We start from the raw sequence: 17,426 nt of genomic DNA, 5'->3' as shown, positions 1-17,426 counted from the left end.
CGTAACTATTGCATAAATGTAGACATTGGCATGAGATTTCACTTAGATGCCAATGTCAATACAACCAACCTAAATCGATAAGCCCGAAATTAAAAACTAAACCTTATTATTTAATCACAGTAGTATATAACAGTGCTTCAAACCGGAATTTTTTCCTTTCTGGTTTTTGTTTCGGTTCAAAAGAAAAAAAATATATTGGTTCGGTTTTGGTTGTCGTTCCTGCAAAAGCATCGGTTTTTTTCGGTTCGGTTCCGGTTCGAAGCCCAGTTATATAAAATGATAAAGTTGATGTCATGCTTATATCAGTAACAAAATGTAATTTTTTTTTACAAGGAAAACTGTTAATATATTTATAAAATCTTCGTTAACACTAACATTTATAAAACATTTAAAATACATTTAATTCTTTAACATTATTTACTTAATTTATCATAATCTGCTTTATTGTAATATAAATACCATAAACATTGTTCGGCGCGATTATAATTTCGTAGCATATATCGTTTATTCTGCCACAGCCAACGTTCGTTATCATCATAATGATATATGCGACTGGCACAACATGGTACGCTTAAATAATACTGTGCAATATAGCTTAACTTTTTATAACTTAAGCAATTCTCTTGCCACCAATTTAAAGGACAACAGCCTAAGTCTAAAACCGGCTCACATCTATACTTATCGAATTCAATTTCTATACTAGATTTTCTCATTATGGACCTATTGTTCAAGCTGCCGGTTGAATTAGTACCATTAAATGTTGAATGAAAAAAGGATTTTAAACCTGAAAAAAGAAAATCAAGTCAATAAATTAATGTTTTTATAAATGCACAATGAATAATATTACCACTTTTGCGTTTATTACACTCAACATCGACTGTGGATGTATCAGGTACATTGTCATTTGTACTTTCAATAAATGACTTAAAACGATTGAAAATCCTTTCTTTTACAACCCCTCTATCATTTATTCCTGAATTGATAAAATCCTGCTGGAAGCGCCCATCAAGAAACATTGCTTCACTTAAAAATTTATTGTCTAAAATTCTTTTAAGCATAAAATAATAAATAGTAAAATTAAATTATATTATTAATTATATATTTTGTACAACATACCTTTTAGATACATCAGTACTAAGAATATTATGTGCTTCTATTAGGTATTGATTTTTTATATTATAAGTTAGAAAGTGATCTTTAAATAATTTCATTATAAATGGACGCATCATTGTACAAAAGGGAAATGGCTCTTCAACTAAAGCATTTAATATTAACTAAAAATAGTTAAAATTAATAAAAATTATTTAAAAATATATTTACAAAAACTATAGTTTATTTTTACTATACCTTAAGTGGTTTTAGAAATTCTGCGAAAGTACTCATTTCATTCAGTAACTCAGTCTCATAAGGTGCATTGCATAAATCAATCTCTTCAAAAAAATATAACAAAAAATTCAACTTCGACCAAGGACAAGGATAAAAGAGTTCCGGAATATTCTAATAAAATATATTTTTGATATTAACATGTCAATAACAAAATATATATATGTATATAAACAAATTATTGTAATCATACCTTCAAATCATCTTTCAAATAATGTTTTTGTATCACTTTATATAAATTACTAAAGGCTGATGATATGATTGATATATTAAAAATCTTGGTTAAACATTCCGTTAACTCCGCATAAAGACATTTGAAAGCTGGTATATCTGAAATTATATGATAATTATTTATTTAAAATTTAAATACCTTAAAATGAATAATTTAATAGAAAATAACTTAAGCTTAACATAACTTAAATAAGTTTTTTAACGATCTCGTTAATTTAACTAGAAAATTTAGAAAATATATTATTTATGCATAAATTGAAAATGTAATTAACTCAAAATATTTTACACATAATCCTATAAGCTTAACATATCTCATAGAAGTAATGATATATAATAGTAGTTACCATATTTTGCCACAAAACTAGTGACATCCGATGTCCAAGAATTAGTAATAATAGCTGCACAATTATTTAATTCTAAATCATTAAATAAATGAATTGAGGCAAAATTGGAAGCTTCAACACAATAATATAATATATTAGATAGTTCACTGGAATCCTTGTTGTAGTAGTTAAAATATATACTTAATATATTTAGTTTCTCCACATTTTCCATATATTCGAAGCTAAGTGAGTATGTAGTTTTTTGAGATATTTTTTGAATGTGACTAGAAATGACTGCGAACATTTTGTCATAACTTTCACACAATCTGTTCATAATCTGAAATAGAAAATATAAAAATATTATTGAATATGTTAATTATATTTCTGTTTTTGTATATTACTATTATATCATTTAAATTCTCTGTATATATCTATGATGGGTTCAATAATATTAATTACAATTAAGTTTCAGAAACTGAACCTATTCAATTTCAAACCAACTTTAATCTGACTTATTTTGGGTTGAAAAAAGGTTGTAAAAATGTCGAATTAAAATTAATGAACTAGAATATAAACACGTCAGTCTTACTTTAAATCGGAGTACATCTCCAACAATTTTACTAAATAACATTCCCATATCACAACGTACTTAGGTATTCACCTTGACAGATGACTAACTTGGCGCAAGCATACTGAAGCCAAAAAAATTCAGATGAAACTCCAAGCCTCTAAGTTGCACCGGATCATTAATAACAGATCTTCGATGTGCCTAGAGTATAAAGTACTCTTGTATAACAGCATCCAGAGTCACACCTCACAAAAGGACTTCAGAAGTATGTCCCAGAGGATTACAACAACAACAACAACCTATTTAAGCAATGAAGTATCGCTCTCTCATTCCAATAACGACAAAAGTAGGAGGCATCATCGGTTTATGAAAACAACTTTAGAAGCATTATAGAGGCATAAAAAATCTTGCCAATATGTTTTGATTACTTTATAATACTGTTGTAGATTTGTATATTTTATATATTGTTATAAATGAAAAGGGTAAAATATATTACATATTAAAATATATTACATATTAAAATATATTAATAAAATATGTTGTCTGTTCCTTCTTTATATAACATATCATACAAGTTTTAACGATATATGTTATAGAATTAAATAAACTGTTAAACATCTATTGAACTATTGAACTTAAATTTCGAATTATAATAGATTCACACGAAAGTTTTGTTTATAATTTTAGCTGTCAATTATTGTTGTTTTCAATGCAAAATGAAAATTTTTGACAGCTAAAACTACAAACAAAACTCTAGTGTGAATCCAGTATTACTTTGTGATATGAAAACCAACTAGTGAAGAACTAATTCGTTAAATGAACTAAAGTGCAGAATTTGGATACTACTAAATAAATGCATATATAGGTTTCAATAATATATTTTTTGATTATACTGATCGAGATTCTAAACAAATTGAAAACCATTTCTCTGAAGAGAGAGAGAGAGAGAGAGAGAGAGAGAGAGAGAGAGAGTGAAAGCTTCTTATATTGAACTTCAAAATAGTTAGTGTATAAGCAAAAGTGTTTTTAATTTGATTTATGAGTCCTAAGATATTAGTATAAATTCTTAAATTTAGTATGACAAAATTAGGGACAATGAATTATAGTGTTATATTTTATATATATATATATAATTTTATATATAGTGTTATATGATAAAAAACACTAGTTTACAGCCAAAAATTTCCAAAGACGAGACCTACATTTTCTATAGTAAAATTTTCGGCAAAATTTGAAAATCAATGATTTATTTTTACTAGTGTACCGTCTTCCCGTTATTTGTGAAAAACCGTTACTTTAATTTTTCTCAAAACATCACTCTGCGTATGCCCCATACCGTGTTTTTGGGAAATTATCTATTATAGATATGTTCCAGGGGCTACTCAAGTAAGACATAAGTAAAGTAAAAATTGAGAGCGTAACACAAATAAAGTGCCAAATTACGCTCTTTACACAACTTTTCATGGAACTTTTCATGGAAAGCTTTGTGTAAAGTTTGGAGAGAACACAAATGCCGCAAAAATAAACAATACAAAAATTTAAATTCAAACCAAAACAGCTGATTTACACAAATTTTACTTGAAATAAATTGTAAGAGTAAAGTTTGTGTAGCATTTTCAAATTTCAATAGGGATATTACGCTCTCTTAGATGCTCTCATTTACTTGAAAATTTGCTGGTGGAAAGTATTTGTTATATATAGTTTTACTCAAAGTTACTACGAGTAGCTCGTGGAACAGACTTTATATATAGTAGTAGTATTAGGACTCTGGCAGAAATATTATTTATATATATATATATTTATATATTTATATATATTATATTATAAATTTTCTACTCACCAAATTATTGTCGATATCTTCTATATCAGCGATTAATTGCTTTATACCCTGCCCTCTAATCACATCAATGGGTAATAGATCAGTAACTAACATATTCACAATTCTGTCCAGGCCACTAGTATCATCATTTTTAGAAGCTAATGATTTGACTTCAGTCAGTATGAAAGGTTCCACAATTTCCATTTTGCCAGTGTTTACACTGTCGTTTTCATTTAGAACACTAACATGAAACTCGTGCAAATGTACATTGTCCATGTTAGAAAATTGCAAACACTTTTTCTCATTAGTGTCCATATAAATAATATCATTAGCTTCAACACTGGGTGTGCTAAGTTGGTTATTCAAGATTGTCTCATCTTCCAAAATATAGTCAACTCCGGCACTTTCATCAATAGAACTGTCGTCTTCGCAAGCTACAACCACATGCGTTTCACTGTCATTGCCCAAAAATGAATGTCTCCCATTTTCATCAAGATGTTCTTTATCTAGTTGCATATCCGTTTTTTTTGCTCTGATGCGAATCTGGAGTTCCTGTTGCAATTTCTCGGGATGCTTTGCAATGAGATGAGTACGCAGATTTGAAGTATTTTTATTATATGCAATCGCTGCGTTGCAGAGTGTGCAAATTATTTTTTTTCGTGTTAGAATATTATTTGAATTATCCGAAGGGAAACCAAAATATTTCCAAAATGGACTGCGCATCGTCGAGGGAACAATTGTGCGAGTGTACACAATATTATCTTCATCCATGTTTTTTAAATATATTGCTATTAATTATTAAAAATTAATATTAATTATTGTTATTAATTAAAATTAATTTGTTATTTACTTGCTTTTTATGTTCAAATTCTTAATAATATATTTACGAAAGAAACGCACATAAAATGTCAAAAAATATTAGTGATGCAAAATTTTAATGGTTACTTTCATGATTTTTTCATATTAAAGTAACGAATTATAAAATGTATATGTAAAACGATAGAAAAATAATTAAAATTCAATTATTAATTTAATTAAAATAATTTAAAATACATTAAATATATATTAAATGTGAATATTAAAGTAGTTACGGTATTTAAGCATTTGAGGCAATTAATATATAAAATTATTACATGTTTTACACAAACGACGAATAATAATCACTAGACTTTAGCCTGAATTACGGCTCTATAAGTTACCGTAAATTGGAAATAGTGCTTATTTTTTTTTATTAAAATCTGTTTTGTTTTTTAAGAATGTTAACTTTTATTTCGTGCGTTATTTTTTAGTATAATTCTATACGTATTTCGGCAAATTCGCTTTTGCCTTCATCAGGAGGATTCCTAATATTAAAAACATCTATGCAACTTACAAGCTATTTATACTTATTACAGGTCTTATAATTTAAATCTAATTGGTAGGGTTATTGTTGTTTTTGTCCTTGAGGGTGTTAGGTAAAAAATGGTGGGATGGGTTAGTTTTTGTTGTTCAGGCTTAATCATGCGCAGGTAGTTCGGTCAACTGGTTGGATTTGTTTTTTGGGATGTATTTGAAAAGCCATGATGATACGTTTCCCTTATCGCCGTTGAGTAACGATGTTGCCTGATGTTTGTGTATTTCGATGCTCTCTGCCGTTTCTAATTTCCAGGTATCCCTTACGTTTTTAATTATTTGGGCATTCTCTTTGTTGATGTGGTGTTTTTCCGTTATTATATGTCTGGCGACATTTGATTTTATGTGAGGGTTTATTTTTTTCAGTGCTTCCCTCGCTTCTTTTAGGTGTTCTTCGAGCCTTACCGATAAGGGTCTTTTTGTTTGTCCGATGTACACTTTGTTGCAGGAGCCGCAGTTGATCTTGTATACCCCGCATTTTTCTAAGGAGTCGATTGGGTCTTTTGTGGATGGTAATAAACTTTCGAGTTGGTGTGGTGCTTATTTATCATAGAGTACATGCAATGCAAAACAATATAAAAACACAAACAACACATGCTTAATCCGATCACAAAATACTATGCAGACAAAGAAACGCAATGTAATTGCTCTATTTTTATATCAGCTGATTTAAAATTACTATATTGGAGTCATGAGAACAAATTGTAATTGCATCTAAATTAATTCAGTCTTGGATTAGTCGTGATGAAAATGTGGTAAAGAGAGAGAGGCGTACTGAGCCTCGTCACGTTGGTCAAAACAATGTTTTTATTTTGGTTCAAATCCAGGAAAAATCTTCTAAAAATATAAATGGTCCGTACGATTTGTATGCCCGATTCATGCCCAACTCTTTCAGTCATATATGCCTAAAAAGTTCCTATATTATTAGCTTAAAATCCTGGAGCTCCCTACTGTACGACCAGTTAAGGTAGTCTTTCACAGGGCAGGTTATTTAGCATGCTTTCACTCTGATTGCGTGATATGTATTTTGTCCGTTTTAACAATGTTTATTGTTCTAGAGATTATGCACTTGTAAAGACTCCAGTTTTCTGTGCTTGTCAACATCTGCTTTACTATAGAAGAAGCGTTGGCTTACCCGATTAGTGTCTCTAGATGTTATTCGGTATCTACGAATTTTATATAGTCTCTAATTATATGGGCGGGACTCTCAATTTTATCTGGACAAAACTGGCAGTATGGATTACTTGCAAGCCTAAACCGATATACCATAAGTGTTCACGGAAGCATCCATGCCCCGTAAGAAACTGTCAACTGTTAATTGAAATTTCAAGTCTCCAGTACCTCGATTAACCCAAACTTTTATGTTCGGAAGTAGCGAGTGCGTTCATCATAATTTTTTGGAATGATCCCACCAATGTTGCTATTTATTAAGAATTTTGTCTCTTATTTCTAGATAAGAATGTGAGCGCCTTAAGGTCTATTGATATACGTCCAACCACTAAACTCCCGCAGCGTCGTCCGTTACTGTACGCTAAGCACGCCAGATGCATAACTTTGACAGCCTGTGACCACTCAGCCTATGTGTGTTTTGAATCTCAGCTTACTACTTAGGCTAACACCGAAATATGTAAGTTGGTGGCAAGATGGTATGTCTACACCACCCACTTTAATTGATAGCTTTTCAATATTTTTGTTACTGCTGATTAACAGCTTCTCTGTTTTATTCTTAGCAAGCTCCAATCCACTGTATTGCAACCACGATTGAGCTACTACAATTGACCTACTACCACTTCATCTAAAGTTTTTTCCAACTACGTTTATTCCGTCCAGATTTTCGATTTGAAGAATACCATTGTACATGATATTCCATAGAATTGATCCTAAAATAAATCCTTGGGGAACCTACCCTTCCCCAACCTTATATGTTTTGGGTCCGGAGGCTGTATCATATAGTAGTAATCAATATTTAAAATATGATAAAATTATTTTCAAAAGATATTCCAGAACTCTTATTTTCATCAACTTTCAGTGTTACAGAGTACTAAATGTCAGAATTTTCGCCTATTAGGAGTAAATTTGTGCTTACATATCTACACAAAAAAATGAAGTTAAGGTAATAAATTGACAATTGTATTTTAAAATTGATCATATATGTTGTTAGTATAAAGAATAGGGGTATGATCAATATTTAGACTTTATTAGTTAACTCGGATGTCGGTTAGGTGATAAAATGACTGAATGCCTTTTTCCTATTCTTTCTCGGTAAAGTTGTTAAATGAAACTACCAAAGCAACTAATTTTTATATAGTTTGGTCTGTGGTTTAATTAAATTTTTTTAATTTTCAATAAATGAATTCCTTGGGCTGAACATACAGCTGTTTCGGATACCGCTAACATCCATAATCACTCTCTCTTAGGAAACCTCCAATATTAAACAAATATTAATTGTCCGTGTACAATTTTTTGACTGCAAGTGTCAGAAATTAAACTCTGTCAGTTAAATCGCCAACCCATATGTTAACACAAAAAATCAGAGTACACGGATTTATGAAGATATTCCGCGGCTATAACAGGGGTGAATAGAAATAAATAAATTATATAGCGCTTACCTATTGTATGCTAGGTCTGGGTAAGAACGCAAAAAGAGTTACCTTTGTTCTGTCACTAGGAAAAGTCATGAGCTGTTTGTATACCAGTGGTATTTTGTCAGTCATATGTTCCGATGCGACTTTTGCCACTTAAACACTTTAAAGCTAGCTTCCCAAATAACGAGGTCTAGAGTAAAGTTGAAGTTTTTCAAAATATCAAACTTGGATATTACATATATGAAAAGATTAATATATGTTAAATCTATTGAAGTAGACGTCTCTAATGCACCATTAATAATTTTAAACTCTTCAATGTAAATCGTTCCATTTCTGTGTTGAAATATGTCTTATATCAGAAATTACTGAAAAAGAAGTGCAGCTAAGACAACTGTAACTAAAAGTATTATCTAATATAATTTAGATCGTTGAGATGAAGCGCGCTAAGAAATATCATTAGTCTACACATACTCGTTTTCATAATACCTATTATACAATATTATATCAAAAATTGAATGAAAGTAAAAAATCTGTTTTTGAATGCTACTTAATTTATTAAATTTTGTGAAACATAATTGAAATCTTTTTGACTTGCTTTTGCTGCTAATTTTAAATATTGTAGATATGCGTATATCGTTTATCGAAAGAAATGATTAAATAAATTTTTTCTACTTATGAGAATCAATTTAATTTCTTCGAGCAGGACAATTATAGACATCACGCTTACGACGACATTCGCGCAACTCGTAATCAAACCATTGTCCTGCTTGACAACGAAGATGTTGCACTCTACGGTTTTGGCATACAAAATAACGGCGACAATGTCTTGGATGGAGTAAGAATGTACCATCGCTTAATGTTGCACAGTCATTGGGACTTCGTAAGATACGTGGGTTTATAGTGGGATTAGCAGTAGTAGAAGTTGTAGTACATGTTGTTGTGTAACACGGTGGAGTACATGGTGTGGTGCAAGGTGGAGTGCATGGAGTTGTACAGGGTGTTGTGTAACACGGTGGAGTACATGGTGTGGTGCAAGGTGGAGTGCATGTAGTTGTACGGGGTGTTGGAGGATGCTGCCAGATCGGTGGATGTTGCCAAATTGGAGGCAGTTGGTGATGTGGTCCAATTGGTTTTTGCTGATGATAGTGAATGGTTGGTGGAGCACAGGGAGTTGTGCAAGGTGGAGTGCACGGAGTTGTGCAAGGTGGAGTGCACGGAGTTGTGCAAGGTGGAGTGCACGGAGTTGTGCAAGGTGGAGTGCACGGAGTTGTGCAAGGTGGAGTGCACGGAGCTGTGGAAGTTGTTGTACATGGAGTTGTGCAAGGAGTAGGAGGCTGATGCCAGATTGAAGGCTGTTGATAGATTGGAGGATGTTGCCAAACTGGAGCATGTTGCCAGATTGGAGGATGTTGCCAGACTGGAGGCGGTTGTGTAGTTTGAGGGCAAGGTGTTGGTGAACAGGGTTGTTGGGTCGGTATACATGGTGTTGGTGTACAAGGCTGCTCAGTTGGTATGCATGGTGTTGGGGTACAAGGTTGTTCAGTTGGTATACATGGTGTTGGGGTACAAGGCTGCTCAGTTGGTATGCATGGTGTTGGCGTACAAGGCTGCTCAGTTGGTATGCATGGTGTTGGCGTACAAGGCTGTTCAGTCGGTATACATGGTGTTGGAGTACAAGGCTGTTGTGTTGTATAACATGGTGTTGGTTGAACCGTGGTAATACATGGAGTCACTAGTCTGTGAGGAGATGGTGGATGACGATAGGATGCCCATTGATTTTGTTGTGGAGGCTGATAATGAGATGGTGGTTGTTGGTACGATAGTTGGGCGTGATATTGTGGTTGATAATGGTATTGTGGTTGCGGAGCTGGAGCTGGAGGACAGGGAGTTGGAGTGCACGGCTGTTCTGTCGTTATACATGGTGTTGGTGTGCAAGGCTGTTGCGTTTGCGGGCATGGAGTTGGCCAAACTATTATTGAACATGGAGCTGGTGTTTGTACACAAGCTGTTGTTTCACAAGGCCGAGGTGGTGGAGGACACGGTGTTGTTTGGCATGGTGGTGGTGTTTGTGGACACGGAGTTGGTGCGCAAGGTTGAGGTGATGATGGCCACTCAATTATTTCGCATGGTGGTGGAGTTGGTGGACATGGTGTAGGTTGCCAAATAATATGGGCGTTTAATAATTGAGGTCCCAATAATATTGAAAAAAGTAGCAAGTAATCTGAAAATATAGTAAATAACTTCTATTATATTAAGCTTTACTAGGTGATATTATGCACACTTACAGGATTGCATAGTTATAAAGTATACAAATATGGTTACTCTATGGAACTCTTTTACCTTTCTACTGATTTGTACCACAAAATTAAACGACTTTTATACTATTTGTTGAATTTTAGTTATTTGGCAAATGTCTACATAAGTTAAGTACTTCCCATTTACAAGAAGTTCTCCAATTACTTAACTCACTTGAAATTCTTGTATGTTTAAGTATTTCATTATATTTAAAAATCATAATATCGGAAATGCAATTTCAATTATTTGTTTAATATATTTAAATTGGTAATAAGGTGAAGTTCGGAATGTTGTTAAAGTCATAAAAAAACATGGGTTATTAATAAGTTAAAATGTTTAAAATATATGTAAACAATAATAAAAAAAAAGTAAAATATTTGAGACATATGAACAAAGAGGAAATAATTTATTTTAAAACTATTAATATTGTATTTTTCCACAATGAAGTTGTGCTCAAAAATAATCCTCTATCAAAACCCCTCCTCACTGTCAAAATATCTCATTTTGTGATACATGAGACAAATACCATTTAAAATGAATCTGTGAACTAATTTATCAAATTGATTGAAATCTAAAGTGATATCTTGACATATAATCTTGTACATGATATACAGCTTAGAAAATGATACAAATATTATTACCTTTAAATTCTAGACAAAACATCCTTGTTAGTAATTTCGTTAACTAACTGCAAAGACCGCATAGATTTGCATAGATCCCGGTAAGGACACATCACTTTTTTTTATACTAAAAGATATAATAGTTTGTTCAGCAGCCAATTTCACAGGATTTCTTGAATAACTATTTCTACTTTTTTGTGTACTAAGACAACATCTAAGGAAATTGTAAATATTCAATGTGGAAATTGTGCACCATACGAATATAATTTGAGTATTCAAAGAGACAATTCGAAATTAGGACAAGTGACTGACTTCGGAGAAAATGTACAATGAAATTATAAAACAGTACAAACCTCAACTGAGCTCAGTGATTGGATTGCACAATATCCTTGATCTGAGATCTAGGCATCAAGGAGGGGCTAGGATGTGAAAAATCTAATTTAATATAGCTGAGCTACAATTGATCAAAAATGAATATCGTGCTAAACAGAATCAAAATCAAAATGTCAAAACCAATGGTGTATGTGGTCACCTGTGTTAAAGAATTTGGCGTCCCGTTTGACTAAGTATCCAGGTGTTGCAGGATAGAAAAATAAAAAGGTGAAGAGTCTGTGCAAATTCTCCCGCCATACTATTAGGAGATTAGATTTCTCATTTCTTAAGTATTTCGGAAATCTGTGAAAACACCTTGTGCCTTTAAAAATACGTAATTAGTGTCAAATAGAATATGAAGAAAATGTGTTATCGCTTGTGACCCTCTCCATCTAGTTTTGGAGATTCTCGACTAGATACTTTTCTGTAGAGGACGAAAGTCGAACCGACTATTTGAGCATGTCCGGTGAAGTCTAAAATTGGTGAAGTTCTAAAATTATCCCAGGAAGTGAGTGCTGCTTAATTGGGCTTGAATATAGTGGTTGTATTGCAAATATTAAGAAGAAATTAGCACGATTATTTATTCAAATTGTAACTGATAACCGAAAAGAGACGCGTACACTCTCTTTTCTATATTTTCTTTAAAAATTTTATAAAAATTAATTTTACAAGTACGACCCAGAAACGGGAGAACAGTCGATGGTGTGCTAATCCACCTTTCAAAGCCAGGCAACGAAGGTCAATAACAAAAGAAGTGATATTATTTTACTTTACCGTTTAAAATTGAGTTTTCGTTAGAAAATGGAATTAAAGCGAGAAAATTTTCCAGCGATGATTTAATACTACTTTCGACGTGGATTACGAGTATCAAGAGAAGAGTGCATCGATCAAGTGGCGATGAAGCTCCATCCATTCCCGCTGTGAAACGCTAATACAATGATTTTAATCGTGACCGCACTTTGCACACTAACGGTGACCGTAATTCGTGAAAGTCGTCCAAAATCAGTTGTTGTGCCAGAAAACATTGATGCTGTGCAAAAACTGATACTCGTAATGGAAGATCGCCATGCGACATACTATGAGATTGAGGTTGAGGTCGAACCCTAGGCATTAGTTTCACTAGCATATATAAAATTTGTACGAAAAAATTTTGTGAAAAACGTTTGTTCTCTTTGAATCCCCATCATCTGACGCATCTCAAATACTCACACAAATAATCAAGAACACAATGGCAATGCTTCAAAAGACGATACTTGTATAAGATTGTAACAGGTGACAGGTGAAGAATCATGAATATGTGCATATGAGCCGGAACGTAAACAGTAGTCGACTGTGTGAGTGCTTCAAGATGAACCAAATCCAACAAAAGTGGTTCGCACTTGAAACACTTCGAAACAAATGATTGCTTGTTTTTTCGGGAAAACTGGTCATGTGGCAACTATATTCGTACCATTGCAATAACGTAAACGGTCAATTTCAAATGGTATACAACCATTTGTTTTCCGGAAATTTTCAATGAAATATGGAAAACAAACAAGCGCTGTCGGATCATTCTTCATGGCATTAAGACAATGCGAGTGCTCACACATCTGTCCTGATTTAATATCCAATGAGTGCTGGACAACGATTTTTGTCGGCGGAAGAAACCGTTATTGCATTTAAAAAGCATGCTTAGGAGGTGTCTGAAGAAGATTTAAAGAAATGCTTTGACAAATGGTTCTAAGGCATGCAAAAGTGTATTAATCATAAAGAAGAATACTTTAAGAAACAATAAAGTAATTTTCAACGAGAAGTTAATATTTTTTCATTATTATGCTCAAAATATAAATAGTGACGACGATCCAGTAAATTATAAATGTACTATATATTTCTGTTCAATTTGACGAGGTGAATTAGTTAAGTTACGTCTGGTAAAAATTTTTTATAACTGTCATATATATTTGATAACGGGACGGACACAGATAATGTGCCTTCTACCAAAATCTTGCATGAAAGTTATTTGATTTATAGTTTAAATAATTATATATAAGTAAATTTTTAATCAAAAAAATGGAATGACTCTGTCCTGTCATAAGGCACCCCATATTCAAATCCTTTTTGAATGCAATTTCCTCCAAAAAGCCTATTTCCGAGAAGGTGAAAAAACACTGGAATGTCGTGAAAGTGAGTGTGTGAGTTTCAAAATACTAAAAGAAATCAGAACTCAGACCTTTCATTTGTCAGTGACATATCAAACAATTCTTATAGATACACATCAAATTTAATTTTTATGTATAAATACAGTATTTTAGAATAAATTTAAATATTTTAATTACATCAATACTTTGAATATTAAATCAAAGTCATTTATCAATGTTAAATTTTAATTTAATATCTTCGTACGGGGCAATTATAGACATCAAGCTTAATCAAACGATTGACATCCTTGACACCGAAGATGTTGCACTCTACAGTTTTGTTGTATAAAATAACGGCGACAATGTCTTGGATGGAGTAAGAATGTACCATCGCTTAATGTTGCGCAGTCATTGGGACTTTACTTGACATTGACTTTGACACCGTTGTGATGATGTACAAGGTTATTGGTGCTAGGGTACGAGGCTGTTGTGTTCTATAACATGGAGTTGGTGGAATTGTAGTAATGCAGATCACTGGTGTGTGTGTAGATTGTGGATGGTAATAGGATGCCCGTTGATGTTGTTGTGAATACTAATATTGAGAAGGTGATTGTTGGTACGAAAGCTATTGGTGAGATTGTGGTAAATGATGCTGTTGTGGTTGTGGAGCTGGAGGACAGGGAGTAGGAGTACATGGCTGTTGTGTTGTATAACATGGAGTTGGTTGAACCGTGGTAATGCAAGGAGTCACTAGTCTGTGCGAAGATTGTGGATGGCGATGGGATGCCCATTGATGTTGTTGTGGAGTTTGATATTTAGGAGGTGGTTGTTGGTACGATAGTTGAGCGTGATATTGTGGTTGATGATGGTATTGCGGTTGCGGAGCTGGAGCACAGGGAGTTTGAGTAGACGGCTGTTGTGTAGGTATACATGGTGTTGGTGTACAAGGTTGTTGTGTTGTATAACATGGCATTGGTTGATCCGTGGTAATGCAGGAAGTCACTGGTCTATGCGAAGATTGTGGATGACGATGATGTTGTTGTAGAGGTTGATATTGAGGAGGTGGTTGTTGGTATGATAGTTGGGCGTGATATTGTGGTTGATAATGGTATTGCGGTTGCGGGGCTGGAGGACAGGGAGTTTGAGTAGACGGCTGTTGTGTCGGTATACATGGTGTTGGTGTACACGGCTTTTGAGTTGATATACATGGTGTTGGCGTACAAGGTTGTTGGGTCGGTGTACATGGTGTTGGTGTACAAGGCTGCTCAGTTGGAATGCATGGTGTTGGTGTACAAGGCTGCTGTGTTGTACATGGTGTTGGCGTACAAGGTTGTTGGGTCGGTATACATGTTATTGGTCTGTGCGAAGATTGTGGATGACGATGGGATGCCCATTGATGTTGTTGTGGAGGCTGATAATTAGATAGTGGTTGTTGGTACGATAGTTGAGCGTGATATTGTGGTTGATGATGGTATTGCGGTTGCGGGGCTGGAGGACAGGAAGTTTGAGTAGACGGCTGTTGTGTCGGTATACATGGTGTTGGTGTGCAAGGCTGTACAGTTAATATACACGGTGTTGGTGTGCAAGGTTGTTGAGTTGATATACATGGTGTTGGCGTACAAGGTTGTTGGGTCGGTGTACATGGTGTTGGTGTACAAGGCTGCTCAGTTGGAATGCATGGTGTTGGTGTACAAGGCTGTTCAGTCGGTATACAAGGTGTTGGTGTGCAAGGCTGTACAGTTAATATACACGGTGTTGGTGTGCAAGGCTGTACAGTTAATATACACGGTGTTGGTGTGCAAGGCTGTTGGGTCAGTATACATGGTGTTGGTGTGCAAGGCTGTTCAGTTAGTATACATGGTGTTGACGTACAGGATTGTTGTGTTGTATAACATGGAGTTGGTGTGCAAGGTTGTTGGGTTAGTATACAGGGTGTTGGCGTACAAGGCTGCTGTGTTGTGTAACATGGAGTTGGTGGAACCATAGTGATGCAGGGAGTCATTGGCCTATGAGGAGACAGTGGATGATGATGGGATGCCCATTGGATCAATGGTTGAGGATGATATTGGTATGGCGGCTGTGGAACTGAAGGACAAGGTGTTGGTGTGCAAGGCCGTTGTATCGGTAATTGTGGACATGGTTTCGGTAAATAATGTCGCCAATATGGTATATGTAGTAAAGGTGATTGGGTTGTTTCACGCTGAACTACCTTTCTTGATTGCATTGTAGTTGTAACTGTTGTAGTTGTAACTGTTGTAGTTGTAACTGTTGTAGTTGTAACTGTTGTAGTTTCTTCAACTGCATCAACTTGATTTAAATCACAACTAACTTCTGATGCCACATTACAATGGAACTTTGTGCTGTCAAACAAAAGCCCAGTGGCGCATTCTTGAGGAATTGGTTCTCCATCAATGCACATATAAAAACTTGAGCAGCTTGTAGGATCTGGTATAAATGCTCCATTTGCGAATCTAGAGCAGTCTGGTATTTCTCTGTAAAATATTGGCTGCTTGCTAAAGCGTCGACGAGTTATATGACGAAATTTTTGGTAAAAATTTTTATTACGATAGGCATCTATTAATTGAGGTCCCAATAAAAGGGTTAATAGTAGCAAGTAATCTAAATTTTTTAAGGAATTCATTTGAATTAGTTTGCTTATTTTCATTGTATTTTTACTTACAGGTTCGCATAGTTGTAATTGAGAACAGTTATTACTCTATGGATCTGTCTTACCTTTCTACTGATTTTTACTTCAAAAAATCACAATTTTTATACATTTATTTGATTTTATATATTGTCAAATATTTGCATAAGTGTAATTTTTTCAACTTACTTATGCATTACTGTTTTCATTACTTAAATCACTTGAAATATCTTGTTTTTTCAAGTTTTACATGATTTGCCAAAATCTTGTTGTCACATAATGGAATCTACTTACAACAATTTCAATTCTATATATTATAATTAGTAATATTTTTAATTATATAAACTTTCGTTTGTTGTATCAACAATCAGAAATATTAGTTAATAGTATTAACAAATACTATTTTTTTTTGTGTGTAAACAAGAATACTATTATATTACTACTACAGTAGTATATTATATTATACTTTTATAAAACTATTACTAATATTAATAGTTCCAGCATATCTTGATCGTTAGTTAAATCAATTCATTCTTACGCCTTCTTTACTATAGCTATCATTTCTGAAATAATTTATTTTATAATTGAACCAATTCTTTTATGCAACTACCTATTGCGGTCTTCTATAAACGGACTGCCATTCACGTAGTAATAAGAACTCTAAAAATGAATCTAACTTAAACATTATTAGCAAGCTCTGGTACATTAAGGTTTCATATGGTTAAACCATTTCTTTCTATTAATCACGATACTCTAGTTACATTTTCGTAAAAGAATGAAGTAAATAAGATATGAATTACTGTACAATTATTGTACTAGCACGGCTAGGAACACCGATAGAATAATGACTCTATCAAAAGCATTCCCCGCTCTCAAATCTCAAATCGCGTAGGATATAACTTACAAGATTATATCCAAATTTAATGTGGTATGTATTTATATTTTAAATGTGATTTATACAAAAATGAATTAAAATTAAAGAGCTTCATTATTATAACATCATATTATTAGTATTTTATTTAACAATAAATGCAACAAAACTCCAAGCTATTTTCTTTCATAAAAGTTAGCGAAACT

At 33.5% G+C, this 17,426-nt stretch overlaps 2 protein-coding genes across 2 annotated transcripts; both read right to left on the bottom strand.

Annotated features, from left to right (window-relative positions):
* Positions 1-334: 334 nt before the first annotated feature.
* On the bottom strand, positions 335-5,217 carry LOC119672971. Its single transcript, XM_038084160.1, has 8 exons — positions 5,175-5,217; positions 4,346-5,112; positions 1,959-2,274; positions 1,577-1,713; positions 1,348-1,497; positions 1,117-1,274; positions 848-1,047; positions 335-784 (listed from the first exon to the last, which is right to left on the bottom strand). Exons 2-8 carry the CDS (start codon positions 5,093-5,095, stop codon positions 414-416), a joined length of 2,082 nt encoding a protein of 693 aa, XP_037940088.1. The 5' UTR covers positions 5,096-5,112; positions 5,175-5,217; the 3' UTR covers positions 335-413.
* A 3,613-nt stretch (positions 5,218-8,830) lies between these two features.
* Positions 8,831-16,456, bottom strand: LOC119683760 (mucin-2-like). Its single transcript, XM_038097612.1, has 5 exons — positions 16,386-16,456; positions 14,332-16,324; positions 12,547-12,664; positions 10,587-10,674; positions 8,831-10,522 (listed from the first exon to the last, which is right to left on the bottom strand). Exons 1-5 carry the CDS (start codon positions 16,393-16,395, stop codon positions 8,988-8,990), a joined length of 3,744 nt encoding a protein of 1,247 aa, XP_037953540.1. The 5' UTR covers positions 16,396-16,456; the 3' UTR covers positions 8,831-8,987.
* Between the last annotated feature and the right edge of the window lie 970 nt (positions 16,457-17,426).

This window comes from Teleopsis dalmanni, chromosome 1 (genome assembly GCF_002237135.1).
Source record: "Teleopsis dalmanni isolate 2A chromosome 1, ASM223713v2, whole genome shotgun sequence".
NCBI lineage: Eukaryota > Metazoa > Arthropoda > Insecta > Diptera > Diopsidae > Teleopsis > Teleopsis dalmanni.
This window is presented reverse-complemented; position numbering and strand designations above follow the sequence as displayed.

Excerpts from the sequence above, each read along its gene's own strand:
- LOC119672971 (XM_038084160.1), bottom strand. The coding sequence starts at position 5,095 with ATGGATGAAGATAATATTGTGTACACTCGCACAATTGTTCCCTCGACG. Across the intron at positions 1,714-1,958 it reads TAGTTTTGTGGCAAAATATG|ATATACCAGCTTTCAAATGT; the intron begins GTAACTACTATT and ends ATATAATTTCAG. Across the intron at positions 1,498-1,576 it reads ATTTGAAAGATGATTTGAAG|AATATTCCGGAACTCTTTTA; the intron begins GTATGATTACAA and ends ATATTTTATTAG.
- LOC119683760 (XM_038097612.1), bottom strand. Across the intron at positions 12,665-14,331 it reads TTACCACAATCTCACCAATA|TATGTCGCATGGCGATCTTC; the intron begins GCTTTCGTACCA and ends TCAATCTCATAG. Across the intron at positions 10,523-10,586 it reads CTTTATAACTATGCAATCCT|ATTACTTGCTACTTTTTTCA; the intron begins GTAAGTGTGCAT and ends CTATATTTTCAG.